The following is a 16,554-nucleotide window of genomic DNA, read 5'->3' as shown; positions in this document are numbered from 1 at the left end:
TAGGCATACTCTTATGCACATCAATCATTCGTTGTTGCACCGAAACCTTTGCTTTCTGCCACGCAGCTGGTCCTTTGCATGTCTTCATGTGCGTTTTCATATTATCTTTTCTGGCAAACTGCTTATGACATTCCTCACAAACAAACATTTCACGATATAGGTTCTTGGCACAATCGCTCTTCTCGTTTCGTCGAGCATTGCTGTTGTTTGAGAAAATTTTGTCGCAGTAACAGCACCGATGTTCGTTAGTTGTTGACAAATCAGCAACCATTGAAGTCTCCATCGAGGACAAAACATCGTTCGTCGAGGTTTCCTGTACAGCCAACACTACCGGCATCAAAGTCTCTTCTGCTGGTGGTATCGTGACTGTTGAAGTCTCCTCCAGTGTTGACGTCGTCGTTGCCAACGGGATCTGCTCCACCATCATCGTCGCTGACGTCATGGTTCCCGTAATCGATGGTACAACAACCATCTAGTTCGTCGTTAAAGTCGGTAAAGATGCAATCGAGTTCGCACGAACAAGTAATTACGCGAATTATGCACCAGATGAAACAAACGAGGTGATCCTTACACCGTCGACGACAGTAACAAACTGAGCGACCTGCTTTCTAGGACTCGCTTATATACATGCACCGGATGGAATAGTACGCTAGTCAAATTAAGAACAATTTTCTATAATATTAGAGTCAAAACAACATTAAAAATAGAAGCACTATCAACAAAAAGGAAGCACCATCAACGAAAAGGCAGCACATTTGGAAGCACCGTCAACGAAAAGGCAGCACATTTGGAAGCACCGTCAATAAAAAGAAAGCACATTCTACAAAACGAAAGCTCATTTAACGAAAAGGAGGTACATTCTCACGTACATTCAACTCGGTAGGATGCGATCGTTAATGTTAAGTTAGGATATAATGTATCCATAAGTCTATGAATCTATGAGTTTGCAGTTCCATAAGTTATAGGCTCTAATTTTCAAAGGCTCGAATATTCATTGGCTCCATCAGTTATTTACTCCAACAGTCTTTTGGCTCCAAAAGTCATTTGCTCCTACAGTCTTTGAATCTAACTACCTTTTGTTTCAACAGCTCCAATGATATTTGGCTAGAATGCTACGAGTCTAAGAGACTATGAAGCTACAAAGATACAAGTCTTCTCGGCTCCAAAGGCTCCAACAGCTCCAGATTCTCCAAAAAGGCTCCAAATGCACCAACAGCTCCAAAAGCTCCAAAAGGGCTCCAATTGCTCCAAAAGGCATCAATTGCTCCAACAGCGCAAATGATATTTGGCTAGAATGCTACGAGTATAAGAGACTATGAGGCCACAAGGCTAAAAGTCTAAAAGGATCTAGCAGGTTACGAGTAATGCATGGCTGCGAGACTGCATGGCTAAAAGACCGCGTAACTACGAAACTACATGTCTATGAAGCTACAAGGATACAAGTATACTCGACTCCAAATGACTGCAAGGCGACTTGGCTACAAGACCACTTGGATACAAAGCTTCAATTATACGAGTCTACTAGAATCCACCAACTACCTTTGAGTGTATAAAGCTCCAACTACTACAGCAGCATTATGTTATACATTACATGACTACTTTTTTACGTAGTTACAAGTCTACGAGGCTACTTGGCTCCGTAGCTACAATTCTACGAGGTCCCAAGTAATCATGACTACGCGACTACGAGCCATGAGGTTACGAGACTACGTGACTACGAATCATCAAGTTTACGAGACTGCGAGGCTACAGAGCTACGAAGCTTCTAGAAAACAAGTTTACGTGACTGCGAGAATACAGGACTACAAGTCTACATGAGTACTTGAATACGAAGCTACACGTCTACAAGGCTCCAATTTCCGTACCTGTCTTCGACGGAATTTTCTCTTTTGCTACAACTGCTCCAACAGCTTTATGTTATAAGATTACACGGCTACTTGCTTACATAGCTTCAAGTCTACGAGGCTCCAAAGCATAATGACTACGCGACTACGAGCCATGAGGTTACGAGTCTATGCGATTGCGAGTCTTCAAGGTTACGTGATCGCGAGGCTATAGGACTACGAAGCTTCCAGATCACATGGTTACGAGACTGCATGGCTAAAAGGCCACGTGGCTACGAAACTACGTGACTCAAACTGAATGCAATAGCACCATTCAGTGGTGAGAGTTAATTTATCTCAATCAAAATAACCTGTTTAAAGTAATGTCGATTATTGTCAACAGATGACACTACATGTTGCTTACAGGTAAATATTAATTATTTCTTTCATGTTGGATGCGGGATGCTACTAACGATCGCAATAGAAGGATGGCTTCGCTAGACTCCAAGGAGAAGAAAGTTTGTTCTTCCAGTCAGTGTTTCAAAGATTTCTCAGAGCATATTATTATTTGACTGAGTAATGATATTTTTTTTTAAAATTCCACCTGATAAAAATATTGCTAGTGTTGATTTAGTAGCAGAAATTCTCAAATTAAATGTAACTCCAAATAAAATGTCATGACTTATTAGGTAAAATAAATCCTTCATGCAGAGAGCGGTTTCTCAGAATAGACAGAAGCACTTGAAGAAACCACAAGAATAATCAGGAGAACACGGAGAAAACCATCATAATATTGGCAAGAATAATCAGGAGCACAAGGAGAAAACCGCCACACATTTTCTTTGATAACATAAAATTTAGAAAAAAAATTAAAAAATTAAAAATTACAAATTACAAAAAATACAAAAAATTCTGGCTTGAACTAGAACTCTATCTTCGCTCAACTATCAGAAGTTCACAAGCTAGCAGAATCAGTTTTTATATTTTTTGTAATTTTTAATTTAAAATTTCTTAAATTTTTTATTTTATGTCACCAAAGAAAATGTGTGGCGGTTTTCTCCTTGTGCTCCTAATTATTCTTGCCAATATTATGATGGTTTTCTCCGTGTGCTCCTGATATTTCTTGTGGTTTCTTCAAGTGCTTCTGTCTATTCTGAGAAACCGCTCTCTGCATGAAGGATTTGTTTTACGTAATGAGTCATGACACTTTATTTGGAGTTACATTTAATTCGAGAATTTCTGCTACTAAAACCACACTTGCAATATTGTTATCAGGTATAATTTTAAAAAAAATATCATTACTCAGTCAAATAATAATATGCTCTGAGAAATCTTAAAAACACTGACTGGAAGAACAAACTTTCTTCTCCTTGGAGTCTAGCGAAGCCATCCTTCTATTGCGATCGTTAGTAGCATCCTGCATCCCGCATAAAAGAAATTATTAATATTTACCTGTAAGCAACATGTGGTGTCATCTGTTGACAATAATCGACACTACTTTAAACAGGTTATTTTGATTGAGATAAATTAACTCTCACCACTCAATGGTGCTATTGCTGTCATTTAGAGTCATGTAGTTTCGAAGCCACGCAACCTTTCAGACATGCAGTCTCGTAACCATGTGATCTGGAAGCTTAGTAGTCCTATAGCCTCGCGATCACGTAACCTTGAAGACTCGCAATCGCATAGACTCCTAACCTCATGGTTCGTAGTCGCGTAGTCATGATGCTTTGGAGCCTCTAGACTTGAAGCTATGTAAGCAAGTAGCAATCTTATAACATAATGCTGTTGGAGCTGTTGGAGCAAAAGAGAAAATACCATCGAAGACCGGTACGGCAATTGGAGCCTTGTAGACGTGTAGCTTCGTAGTCAAGTACTCATGTAGACTTTTAGTCCTGTATCCTCGCAGTCACGTAAACTTGTGTTCTAGAAGCTTCGTAGCTCTGTAAACTCGCAGTCTCGTAAACTTGAATATTCGTAGTCACGTAGTCTCGTATCCTCATGGCTCGTAGTCGCGTAGTCATGATTACTTGGGACCTCGTTGAATTGTAGCTACGTAGACAAGTAGCCTCGTAGACTTGTAGCTACGTAAACAAGTAGTCATGTAATCTTATAACATAATGCTGCTGGAGTAGTTGGAGCTTTATACACTCAAAGGTAGTTGGTGGATTCTTGTAGACTCGTATAATTGAAGCTTTGTATCCAAGTGGTCTTGTAGCCATGTCGCCTTGCAGTATTTTGGAGTCGAGTAGACTTGTATCCTTGTAGCTTCATAGATGTGTAGTTTCGAAGCCACGCGGTCTTTTAGCCATGCAGTCTCGCAGCCATGCATAACTCGTAACCTGCTAGATCCTTTTAGAATTGTAACCTTGTGGCCTCATAGTCTCTTATACTCGTAGCATTCTAGCCAAATATCATTGGCGCTGTTGAAACAAAAGGCTGTTGGAGCAATTGAAGCCTTTCGGAGAATTTGGAGCATTTTTGGAGCATTTTGGAGCGGTTGGAGCTTTTGGAGCGGTTGTAGCCTTTGGAGCTATTGGAGCATTTGGAACTGTTGGAGCATTTGGAGCCTTTTGGAGCAATTGGAGCATTTTGGAGCATTTGGAGCTTTTTGGAGCATTTGTAGCCTTGATGGAGCATTTGGAGCATTTTGGAGCGGTTGGAGCATTTGGAGCTGTTGAGTATTTGGAGCCGAGAAACTTGTATCCTTGTAGCTTCATAGTCTTTTAGACTCGTAGCATTCTAGCCAAATATCATTGGAGCTGTTGAAACAAAAGGTAGTTGGAACCAATGACTGTAGGAGACAATAACCTTTGGAGCCAAAAGACTGTTGGAGTAAATGATTAATGGAGCCAATGAATATTGAAGCTTTTGAAAATTGGAACCAATGACTTATGAAACTACAAACTGATAGATTCATAGACTGATGGATACATTATATCCTAACTTAACATTAACGATCGCATCCTACCGAGTTGAATGTACGTGAGAATGTACCTCCTTTTCGTTAAATGAGCTTTCGTTTTGTAGAATGTGCTTTCTTTTTATTGACGGTGCTTCCAAATGTGCTGCCTTTTCGTTGACGGTGCTTCCAAATGTGCTGCCTTTTCGTTGATGGTGCTTCCTTTTTGTTGATAGTGCTTCTATTTTTAATGTTGTTTTGACTCTAATATTATAGAAAATTGTTCTTGATTTGACTAGCGTACTATTCCATCAGGTGCATGTATATAAGCGAGTCCTATAAAGCAGGTCGCTCAGTTTGTTACTGTCGTTGACGGTGTAAGGATCACCTCGTTTGTTTCATCTGGCGCATAATTCGCGTAATTACTTGTTCTTGCGAACTCGATATCATACTTACCGAATGTAACGACGAACATGATGGTTGTTGTACCATCGACTACGGGAATCATGACGTCAGCGACGACGATGGTGGAGCAGTTACCGTTGGCAACGACGACGTCAACACTGGAGGAGACTTCAACAGTTACGATACCACCAGCAGAAGAGACTTTGATGCCGGTAGTGTCGGCTGTACAGGAAACCTCGACGAACGATGTTTTGTCCTCGATGGAGATTTCAATGATTGCTGATTTGTCAACAACTAACGAACATCGGTGCTGTTACTGCAACAAAATTTTCTCAAACAACAGCAATGCTCGACGACACGAGAGGAGCGAATGTGCCAAGAACCTTTATCGTAAAATGTTTGTTTGTGAGAAATGTCATAAGCAGTTTGCCAGAAAAGATAATATGAAAACACACATGAAGACATACAAAGGACCAGCTGCGTGGCAGAAAGTAAAGGTTTCGGTGCAACAACGAATAATTGATGTGCATAAGAGTATGCCTGGAAATTGTAGAATTGCAGTAACATCAACATCTGGTTCGGGTCTGGAAGGTTCGTCTACATCAGCACGGTATCCTTGCAGCTACTGCGATAAGTCGTTTGCATTTTCCCATGATGCACGGAGACATGAACGGAGTAAATGCAAGAAGAATCCATCTCGCATGAAGTTTCGCTGCGATGAGTGTCATAAATGGTTTACTCGAATTGATAATTTGCGTCGACATGCGAACAAATGCAACGGTAAAATCCGTGCGCCTACTGCTGAACTACCTGCAGAAATTTCGACTCCTCGCTTTAGATTGGAGACTCGTAAGCGTACAAGCAAGAAAACATATGCGCAGCAATCCATTGCTATGGCATCTGGACATGAAAATAAACCTAAGACTGTGGTCGGTGCTCTACAGGTGAATGATAATGGCTTCTACTTGGCGCAGTCTGCATTTCGTGTAATATTGAAAGACTACTATAATCTAAATACGTTAGGTGAGTCGAAAGACATTTGTAATTTTTATGATGATATCAGACTGAACATAATCATTCCGCTTACTGATGACGTAGCAAGAAACGGACCTTTGAAATATAACTTGTGGTTGGACTGTATATATGGAAAGCCGTATCCATTCGATGACAAAGTGAATAAATGTGCATTAAAGACATCGGCAGCAGTAATTTACAGTTCTGACGATGTGAAGCAAACTGTTAAACACGGTATCCAGAAACTCTGTCCAGAAGAGGAGGACTATGTCAGTAAAGGTTCTGGTTGGTCTCTGTCTAGTATAAACTGATTGGAGCTAGGAATTAGTCATTTCACACCGATGCGGAACTAAATGATTATAAGATTACTGGCTTTCACAAGTGATCCTGCAGTAGAATAGAAATTATGTAATAAATATTATGTTTGTAAAAGAACTTGTGGTGTTTTATTTCTCGAACCTGACACTTTTCTGATATTTAAATTAAATTTAGTTTTAGTTTCGCTCAGAGATCGAACCAACGACAGGAATTGATCGAATCAATATGTAAATTAATGAGTGAATTGTTTAATGAATTTTAATTTTTTTAATTAAATAATTAAAATTGGATAACAAATACATATATCCTAGATGACGGTCATAATGGGTTATAGAATGATGGTAGTAGATGATTTTAAGTCACTTTAAGAATTTTGAACATGGTTTATTGAAATTATTATTTTTTAAATATAAAATTAAAGGTTTTGCACCATCCAGGGTTCAAACCAAGGACAGGAATCGATCGAATCAATCATTACTTTAATGAGTTAATTTTTTAATGAATTTTGGAATTTTTTTCCGCTTTTCTAGCATAAAAATTACTGATTTACAAGATGGTGCCCAAATTTCAAGATGGTGGACATGACGTCATGCTAACTGGCGATATATATGCTTTGTAAAAAGTGGTGGGGATCAGTCTGCCTGCAGCCACTGTGAGGGAAGGATCGGTCATCATTTTTTAATTTTTGCCCTTACCAGGTTCGAACCGAGGACTCCGAGCTCCATGTCGTAAATGTATGTTTTTTAAATATTTTATATTAAAATTTTATTAATTAAATTTTTTATTAATTTTAATTTTTTTTTCCATTAAAATCTGATAGTAATAAAGATTGTAAAGATGGTGGGCGTAACGGAAATTGCAACGGTGACTTCATAATCCTAGATGACGTCAGAGGCTTATCAGAGGCTGTAGACATGAATTGCTTAAGCGTCTTTTAGGAATTTTCGTGGTTTCCAAGGAAAACGACTTTTGTGGTTTTAGAAATCCTAATTTTTGAATTTTTGTAGAAGAAAACGTGAAATTTTTCCTCAAAACGGTAATTTTTGAGACATTTTGAGTCATTTTTGAGGAATTTTGAGTCGAAAATGGCCACCGTGACGTCACAATCCAAGATGGCGGTCGGCTCCTCTGGCTCCTCCTGCGAAAGCCTGGCGGCGTAGGAACATTTACATACTAGTACAGTATCATTACATGCCGGATAAATGAAGATAAAGGTGTAATGCAAGTCGCTTAAGTGCTTTCAAGAATCTGTACTGGTTGTTTTACGCCTAAAAATTACTCTGAAAACATGCGTTTTTAGCTATTTTAACTTTTCTGAAAATACAGTTTAAAAACTTAATCCGAAATCAAAAGTACTTTTCGGCCCTACGCGAACTCTTAAATGCTTTTCGTAAGCAGATTCCACTCGGATCTCTTGAGAAGTTTTGAAATCGTGTTGTTTTTCCTGAGTCTGTGCACACCGTGTGTGTGCCCGGGTAGGCGGGGCCCTTAAGCGATTAATGTGAGCCTGTCTTAGCTGTGGACCGCCAGGGGCAGCAGGAGGGTGGTCGGGACAGGACGCGAGCCACACTTGCCCCAGGGCTGCGTTAGGACGAGCAGTCCTCACCTGGATCCCGTGCCGAAGGCGGTGGTCGCGGCCTCCGCCATGTTGTACATGTAGCGGAAGGGCAGTTTCCTGCAGATGACGGCGAAGTAGAGCGGCGTCATGATGGCGCCGTGGATGAACAGCCCCATGACCACCGTCATGAAGTACCAGCCCAGCTGGCCGGCCATCACGCTCACGCTCTCCATGGCGATGATCTTGGAGCCGATCAGGAAGAACACTCCGATGGGCGAGATCCTGCGCACATGTCTCTGTGCTCCCTCCAAACATTCCTTCGGAAACCACCTGCTACTAGTACTACAAGCAACATTTTTGAAATCGTACAATGCATTGCTATGGTTATTTTTGTACACAGAAAGCCCCATAATTCATCGTCAAAACGAAATCAGTTGAAAGGACAGTAAATCACGGTTCTGAATCAAAAAACCTAAATCCCAAAAGTGTCCGGTTTTGGAGTTATAAACATTTTTTTTTAAATTATTAAATCCCTATCCTACACAAAATTATAAGATTCTGCGGTAAAAGTTTTGCTACGCAATCATAAAAAAGCTATATTGATAACAATCCCAAATAATATAAAACGTGCTATACTTTTAGGGCAAAAATTAATTTGAAGACTTACGCTGCAAAAATAAAATAGCTCTACTTACCAAACAAGTAATTTGAAAATATGGCTTATTAAAGCAAGTAAATTGCCATGTTAGCAAAGTATTTTTTTACAGTATGAATTGTTAAAGATACACTATTGAACATAGTTGCAGTTTAAGTCATGCAATGAATTCTCCCCCCACCCCCTTCGCAAAGTATATAATGTTTGATTTTAATTTGAATTGTTATAAATAGAAGATATTTTTATTTCTAAAAACAAAATGTTGTAACACACACATTTGATTGTTTATTTTTTACAGTTATTTCAAAAAGTTTTTAATAAATTAAACCTTCCAAAAATTTTTCTCAACACGAATTTTGAAAAGCCACATCTTTCCTTTGGGCATATAATTTAAAAAAAAAAATAATGATTAAATAAAGAATTTTTAATTAAATTTCACAGTCGATTCGGCATATCGATACGTCTCTGAAGCAGTGTATCCTTATATACATAGTTCATTCAAAAACAGTATCATAATTAGGCTGGAGATTGCCTTGCCCATAAGTAAGCAAAAAACCTCATAGTTTGAAATATTATGAATGCATGATCCAATAATAATGTTTGATGATTTTCACCAGGTTCAGTACTTTCACCTCAAATATGGGTTGAAGGATGGCTATGTGACATTGTCAGAGCGCCGCTTCACTCACCATATTACCCAGCCGGTCATGGTGAGCTAAGTGACACTGTCAGCGTGCCGCTTCACTCACCATATCACCCAGCCGGTCATGGTGAGCTAAGTGACACTGTCAGCTTGCCGCTCCACTCACCATATTACCCAGCCGGTCATGGTGAGCTAAGTGACACTGTCAGCGTGCCGCTCCACTCACCATATTACCCAGCCGGTCATGGTGAGCTAAATGAAACGGTCAGAGTGCTGCTTCACTCACCATATCACCCAGCCGGTCATGGTGAGCTAAGTGACACTGTCAGCGTGCCGCTTCACTCACCATATCACCCAGCCGGTCATGGTGAGCTAAGTGACACTGTCAGCGTGTCGCTTCACTCACCATATCACCCAGCCGGTCATGGTGAGCTAAGTGACACTGTCAGCGTGCCGCTTCACTCACCATATCACCCAGCTGGTCATGGTGAGCTAAGTGACACTGTCAGCGTGCAGCTTCACTCACCATATCACCCAGCCGGTCATGGTGAGCTAAGTGACACTGTCACCATGCCGCTTCACTCACCATATCACCCAGCCGGTCATGGTGAGCTAAATGAAACGGTCAGAGTGCCGCTTCACTCACCATATCACTTAGCCGGTCATGGTGAGCTAAATGAAACGGTCAGAGTGCCGCTTCACTCACCATATCACCTAGCCGGTCATGGTGAGCTAAGTGACACTGTCAGCGTGCCACTTCACTCACCGTATCACCCAGCCGGTCATGGTGAGCTAACTGAAACGGTCAGAGTGCCGCTTCACTCACCGTATCACCCAGCCGGTCATGGTGAGCTATGTGACACAGTCAGAGTGCCGCTTCACTCACCATATCACCCAGCCGGTCATGGAGAGCTATGTGACACTGTCAGCGTGCCGCTTCACTCACCATATCACCCAGCCGGTCATGGTGAGCTAAGTGACACTGTCAGCGTGCCGCTTCACTCACCATATCACCCAGCCGGTCATGGTGAGCTAAATGAAACGGTCAGAGTGCCGCTTCACTCACCATATCACCCAGCCGGTCATGGTGAGCAATATGACACTGTCAGCATGCCGCTTCACTCACCATATCACCCAGCCGGTCATGGTGAGCTAAATGAAACGGTCAGAGTGCCGCTTCACTCACCATATCACCCAGCCGGTCATGGTGATCAATATGACACTGTCAGCGTGCTGCTTCACTCACCATATAACCCAGCCGGTCATGGTGAGCTAAGTGACACTGTCAGCGTGCCGCTTCACTCACCATATCACCCAGCCGGTCATGGTGAGCTAAGTGACACTGTCAGCGTGCCGCTTCACTCACCATATCACCCAGCCGGTCATGGTGAGCTATGTGACACTGTCAGTGTGCCGCTTCACTCACCATATCACCCAGCCGGTCACGGTGAGCTATGTGACACTGTCAGCGTGCCGCTTCACTCACCATATCACCCAGCCGGTCATGGTGAGCTATGTGACACTGTCAGCGTGCCGCTTCACTCACCATATCACCCAGCCGGTCATGGTGAGCTAAGTGACACTGTCAGCGTGCCGCTTCACTCACCATATCACCCAGCCGGTCATGGTGAGCTATGTGACACTGTCAGCGTGCCGCTTCACTCACCATATCACCCAGCCGGTCATGGTGAGCTATGTGACACTGTCAGCGTGCCGCTTCACTCACCATATCACCCAGCCGGTCATGGTGAGCTATGTGACACTGTCAGCGTGCCGCTTCACTCTTTATATCACCCAGCCGGTCATGGTGAGCTATGTGACACTGTCAGCGTGCCGCTTCACTCTTTATATCACCCAGCCGGTCATGGTGAGCTAAGTGACACTGTCAGCGTGCCGCTTCACTCACCATATCACCCAGCCGGTCATGGTGAGCTATGTGACACTGTCAGCGTGCCGCTTCACTCACCATATCACCCAGCCGGTCATGGTGAGCTAAGTGACACTGTCAGCGTGCCGCTTCACTCACCATATCACCCAGCCGGTCATGGTGAGCTAAGTGACACTGTCAGCGTGCCGCTTCACTCACCATATCACCCAGCCGGTCATGGTGAGCTATGTGACACTGTCAGCGTGCCGCTTCACTCACCATATCACCCAGCCGGTCATGGTGAGCTAAGTGACACTGTCAGCGTGCCGCTTCACTCACCATATCACCCAGCCGGTCATGGTGAGCTATGTGACACTGTCAGCGTGCCGCTTCACTCACCATATCACCCAGCCGGTCATGGTGAGCTAAGTGACACTGTCAGCGTGCCGCTTCACTCACCATATCACCCAGCCGGTCATGGTGAGCTAAGTGACACTGTCAGCGTGCCGCTTCACTCACCATATCACCCAGCCGGTCATGGTGAGCTAAGTGACACTGTCAGCGTGCCGCTTCACTCACCATATCACCCAGCCGGTCATGGTGAGCATGGCGGCGTTGAGGCTGTCGAAGAAGTCGATGAGCGGCCGGGCCTCGGCACCCATCTTGGCCAGCGTGATGCCCATGGCCACGGAGAAGATGACCAGCCCCAGCGTGTTGGAGCCGGACACGAAGCGACCCGACACCTCCCAGTCGGTCAGGGTCAGGTTCTTGCCCGCCGCCGCCGCCTCTGCGACAGACACGCACCCAGGTCACCGCCCGTCTACCTCGGTGACAACTCAGCCACGTACTTGTTAAAAAGAGTATTCATTTGATCGAAGTCCATCATTAATTCGATCCTTCCTTAATGCAATAAAATATAATAAAATTACCAGAACAATACAGGTTCAAAAAATAAAAAAAAAATAAAAAAAAATATTTATTACAGAAATTCTAAAAGTAACTTACAAAAAAAAAAAATTAAGCAAATTACAAGCGTTTCTTGATATCTACAGTCTTCTTAGAAAGCGAAAGGAGTCATTTACAAGCCTTGACATGTGTTCTCAGGACATCTCCACATGACAGTCGATTAACCAGCCACGTAACGTCAGTGGCCAGGTTCATCCACTCGGTGGCCAGCCAGCTCCAGTTGGCAGCCATGCGCATCCAGTACGTAGCCAAGAGGTATTTCTCGTCATTACTCGACCAGAATTTTAATAAGGTCATGTTCAATATCTGACTTATAGACCAGACTTCTCTAAACCGCGAAGCTGACTCCTGAGCACCTACAGACTTTCGATGCTCATTCGTCCCAAAGGAATCACGACCAAAAAACGCAAGCACATTTGGAAGCAGATGTAAGAGCACATTCGATAAAAAGGCAGCACATTTTGGAAGCACATTCAAGAAAATTAAGTACATTCGTCAAAAAAAAGGAAGCACATTTTGAAGCACATTAGAAAAGGACGCACATTTAACTAAAAGGACACACATTTGTACGAAAATTCAACTTGGTAGGCTGCGATCTCGTCGCAGGGATCGGGGTAAGTGTTAATATCTCATCGCAGGGATACATTCTCTTTACAGGTATACATTCTCATCAGTAGGTTACGATAATACAGACTTGACAATGTACATTTAACTAAAAGTACGCATATTTTAACGAACATTCAAATCAGTAGGATGCGATCGCTAATTTACAGTGGGCTACATTGCCTCCACTGTTTTTTTTAACCTGTCATTGACTCCAGCTGCCTTATACCTAACTACTCCACCGACATTTGATTACTAGGTGACTTGGCTACGAACCTACAAGACTACGAAACTACAGGCCTACAAGGCTGAAAGATTACGAGGCTACATTGCAACAAAGGTTACATAGCTACGATATGAAGCTACAAGTCTACGAAGCTACAAGACTACATGGCTCTAACTGTCTTTCACTCCATTCAGCTGCGAGATTTAATTTTTCTCAAGCAAAATAACTTGTTGCAAGTAGTCCCGATTCTTGCCAACATATGTTTTTACGTGTTGTGTTAAGGTAAATATTATTTATATTTTCATGTGGGATGCAGGAAGCTCACTCACAATCGCAAGAGGAGGAGGGCTTCGCTAGACAACAAGGAAAAAGAAATTCGTCTTGCATGTCCGTGTTTATCAGCCGTCTCAAAGCATTGTAATAGACTGAGTAATAAATATTTTTGTCTAAATTCCACCCCATAAAAAATATTGTTAGTGGTGATTTGGTGGCAAAAATTCACTAATTAAACCAAATTCCAAATAAATTTGCTGGCCTAATTACGTCAAAAATACATTCAGTGATAATTTTCTCAGAAATAACCAGAAACACTCTGAGATTATCAGCAGAAGTCCTGCCAGAAATAACCAGGAGCCTACCGTATGTTAGCGATTGTAACTTACTGAGATAATCACATCCTACTGAGTGTTAATGTGTAATCACGCCCTTTTCTTTAAAGTCACGTAAGTAGTATAGGAATGTATGTCCTGAAACTGGTCTCTGGCTGTGGAACCTGTAGAGCCGTCCGCCATCTTGGATTGTGACGTCACGGCGGCCATCTTGGACTCAAAAATTCCTCAAAATTGACACAAAATGACTCAAAATTTCCCGTTTTAAGAAAAAATTTCCCATTTTCGAGGGAAAAATTCCCGTTTCGAGGGAAAATTTCCCATTTTATTCCTTAAAAATACCAGCGGCTGAAAATTCCTAAAACTGGCTTAAGCATCCTTAACTCAAGCCACCATTAAGCCATTTATAGGATAATGACGTCACCGTTGCAGTTTCCGTTACGCCCGCCATCTTTAACTTTTTAATTTATTATCCAATTTTAGTGAAATTTTTTTTTAAAAATTATAAAAAAATTCAATTAATAAAATTTTAATATTTTTTTTATAAAAAATATACTTTTACGACACGGAGTTCGGAGTCCTCGGTTCGACCCCGACGAGGGAAAAAAAATTTAAAATGGCGGCCGATCCTTCCTCACAGTGGCTGCTGGCATACTGACTCCCACCACTTTTTTTCAAAGCATATATATCGTCACCTAGTATGACGTCATGTCCGGATCTTGTCTTCGTTGCTGGAGACCACCATCTTGTTTTCGTTGGCGAGAGTGCGCTGACGCCATGTTAGTTTAGTTCTTATCCGCTAGAGTGCAGTAATAATTTATTATTGCTGTGACACCCACCATCTTGTCATTTGGCCGCCATCTTGAAAATCCGTAATTATTTAGCTATAAATTCGGGAAAAAATCCAAACTTCATCAAAAAAATCACTCATTAATTTACATATTGATTCGATCCGCTCCAGTCCTTGGTTCGATACTCGATTGCTGCAATAATGTTTAATTATATGAAAAAAAATAATAATTTCAATAAACCATGTACATCATTCTTAAGAGACTTTAAATCCTCTACTACCATCATCCTATCTGACATCAAGACCAACATATTGGTAATTAATAATTTTAATGCTAGAGATTCGGGAAAAAGTTAAAAATTCATTAAATAAATTTGCAAACTATATACTGATTAATTAAGTCGACTAAGGTCCTTGGCACGATCCTGGACGAAGCTAAAACAACTTTAATTTTAAAAAAGTACCAGAAAAGTGTAAGGTTCGAGAAATAAAATACCACAAAGTCTTTTACAAACATAATATTTATTACACAATTTCTATCCTACTACAGGATCACTTGTGAAAGCCAGCAAACTTATAAACATGTAGCCCTGCATAGACGTGCAACGACTACTTCTTAGCTCCAACAGCTCCAAATGCTCCAACAGCTCCAACAGCTTCAAATGCTCCAAACGGCCTCCAAATGATTGACAGCTCCAAATGGCTCCAAATGCTCCAAACGGCCTCCAAATTCTTGACAGCTCCAAATGACTCCAACAGCTCCAAATGCTCCAAACGGCCTCCAAATGCTTGACAGCTCCAAATGGCTCCAACAGCTCCAACAGCTTCAAATGCTCCAAACGGCCTCCAAATGCCTGACAGTTCCAAATGGCTTCAGCAGCTCCAAATGCTCCAAACGACTCCAACAGCTCCAAATGGCTCCAAATGCTCCAAACGGCCTCCAAATGCTTGACAGCTCCAAATGACTCCAACAGCTCCAAATTCTCCAAATGCTCCAAATGTCTCCAACAGCTACAAATGCTCCAAATGCTTGACAGCTCCAAATGCTTGACAGCTCCAAATGACTCCAACAGCTCCAAATGGCTCCAAATGCTCCAAACGGCCTCCAAATGCTTGACAGCTCCAAATGACTCCAACAGCTCCAAATTCTCCAAATGGCTCCAAATGCTCCAAATGGCTCCAAAAGGCTCCAAATGCTCAAAAGGCTCCAATTGCTCCAACAGCCTCAAAATTCTCCAACAGCCTCCAAATGATTAAGACAGCTCCAAATGGCTCCAACAGCTCCAAATGGCTCCAAATGCTCAAAATGCTTCAAAAGGCTCCAAATGCTACAACAGCCTCCAAATGCTCCAAAGGCTCCAAATGCTCCAAATGACTCCAACAGCTCCAAAAGGCTCCAAATGTTTCAAAAGGATTCAAATGCTCCAACAGCTCCATCTTCAATTGTTTCCAACTGATTCCAATTACTTTTCTTATCGAACTTGGCATGTTTACTGACATGACTTTATTAGTATACATTTAGACTGGCAGTGGTAACGTTTTTTACTCCTTTAAGTTATAAGTTTTATTTAGAAATCAGATTTCGATAAATGGTAGCTTCCATCTGGAAAGAAAATATATTAATTTATCTTCAAGTTTATAAACATACATTTAATTTAAGCCATTATTGTATGTAGCCAGCTTCCCTCAGTTCTTTGAGTATGAAGGATATTTCTTTAATGTTCGAATAGTTTCCTGCACAAAGCGATCCATGTAGTAGTCGTAGCCTGTCAACCAATATGTTAGGATCTTCCCATGAGGTATAATCAATCTCTTCTGCTGCGTTCATCATCCTTGCATGTTTATAATAAATATTATTATCTCTGGTGTCTATCGTTTTAACATCAACCACAAGGTCACTTTCGTCATCTTGCCAGTGATTATCACAAGCTTGATCAGAATAATTTATTTTATTACGACGTTTCCATCGTTTTGGTCTCAAGCCACCATCACAGTCTTCGCTCTTGCTTGCTTTTGGTGCTTCAGCACAGAACTCAATCATGTCAGCCTTAGATGTGTCAGCACAGTCTTCGTTCATGCCAGCTTCTGATGTGTCACCACAGTTTTCAATCATGTCAGCATCACAAACTTGATCAGGATAATTTATTTTATTACGTCGTTTCCATCGTTTTGGTCT

General features: G+C 41.8%; 1 protein-coding gene across 2 annotated transcripts in view; it reads right to left on the bottom strand.

Moving 5' to 3' along the window:
* LOC134537944 (excitatory amino acid transporter 1-like) overlaps window positions 1–16,554 on the bottom strand; it is a 528,042-nt gene that overhangs the window by 23,244 nt on the left and 488,244 nt on the right. For both annotated transcript variants that reach the window (XM_063378937.1, XM_063378938.1), the window contains exons 5-6: window positions 11,765–11,972; window positions 8,069–8,302 (exon numbers count right to left, since the gene is read on the bottom strand). In XM_063378937.1, coding sequence (XP_063235007.1) covers window positions 8,069–8,302; window positions 11,765–11,972 — 442 coding nt within the window. The remainder of the gene's footprint in view (window positions 1–8,068; window positions 8,303–11,764; window positions 11,973–16,554) is intronic.

This window comes from Bacillus rossius, chromosome 12 (genome assembly GCF_032445375.1).
Source record: "Bacillus rossius redtenbacheri isolate Brsri chromosome 12, Brsri_v3, whole genome shotgun sequence".
Lineage (NCBI taxonomy): Eukaryota > Metazoa > Arthropoda > Insecta > Phasmatodea > Bacillidae > Bacillus > Bacillus rossius.
Note: the sequence above shows the minus strand (reverse complement) of the source record. Positions and strands in the feature narration are given on the sequence as shown.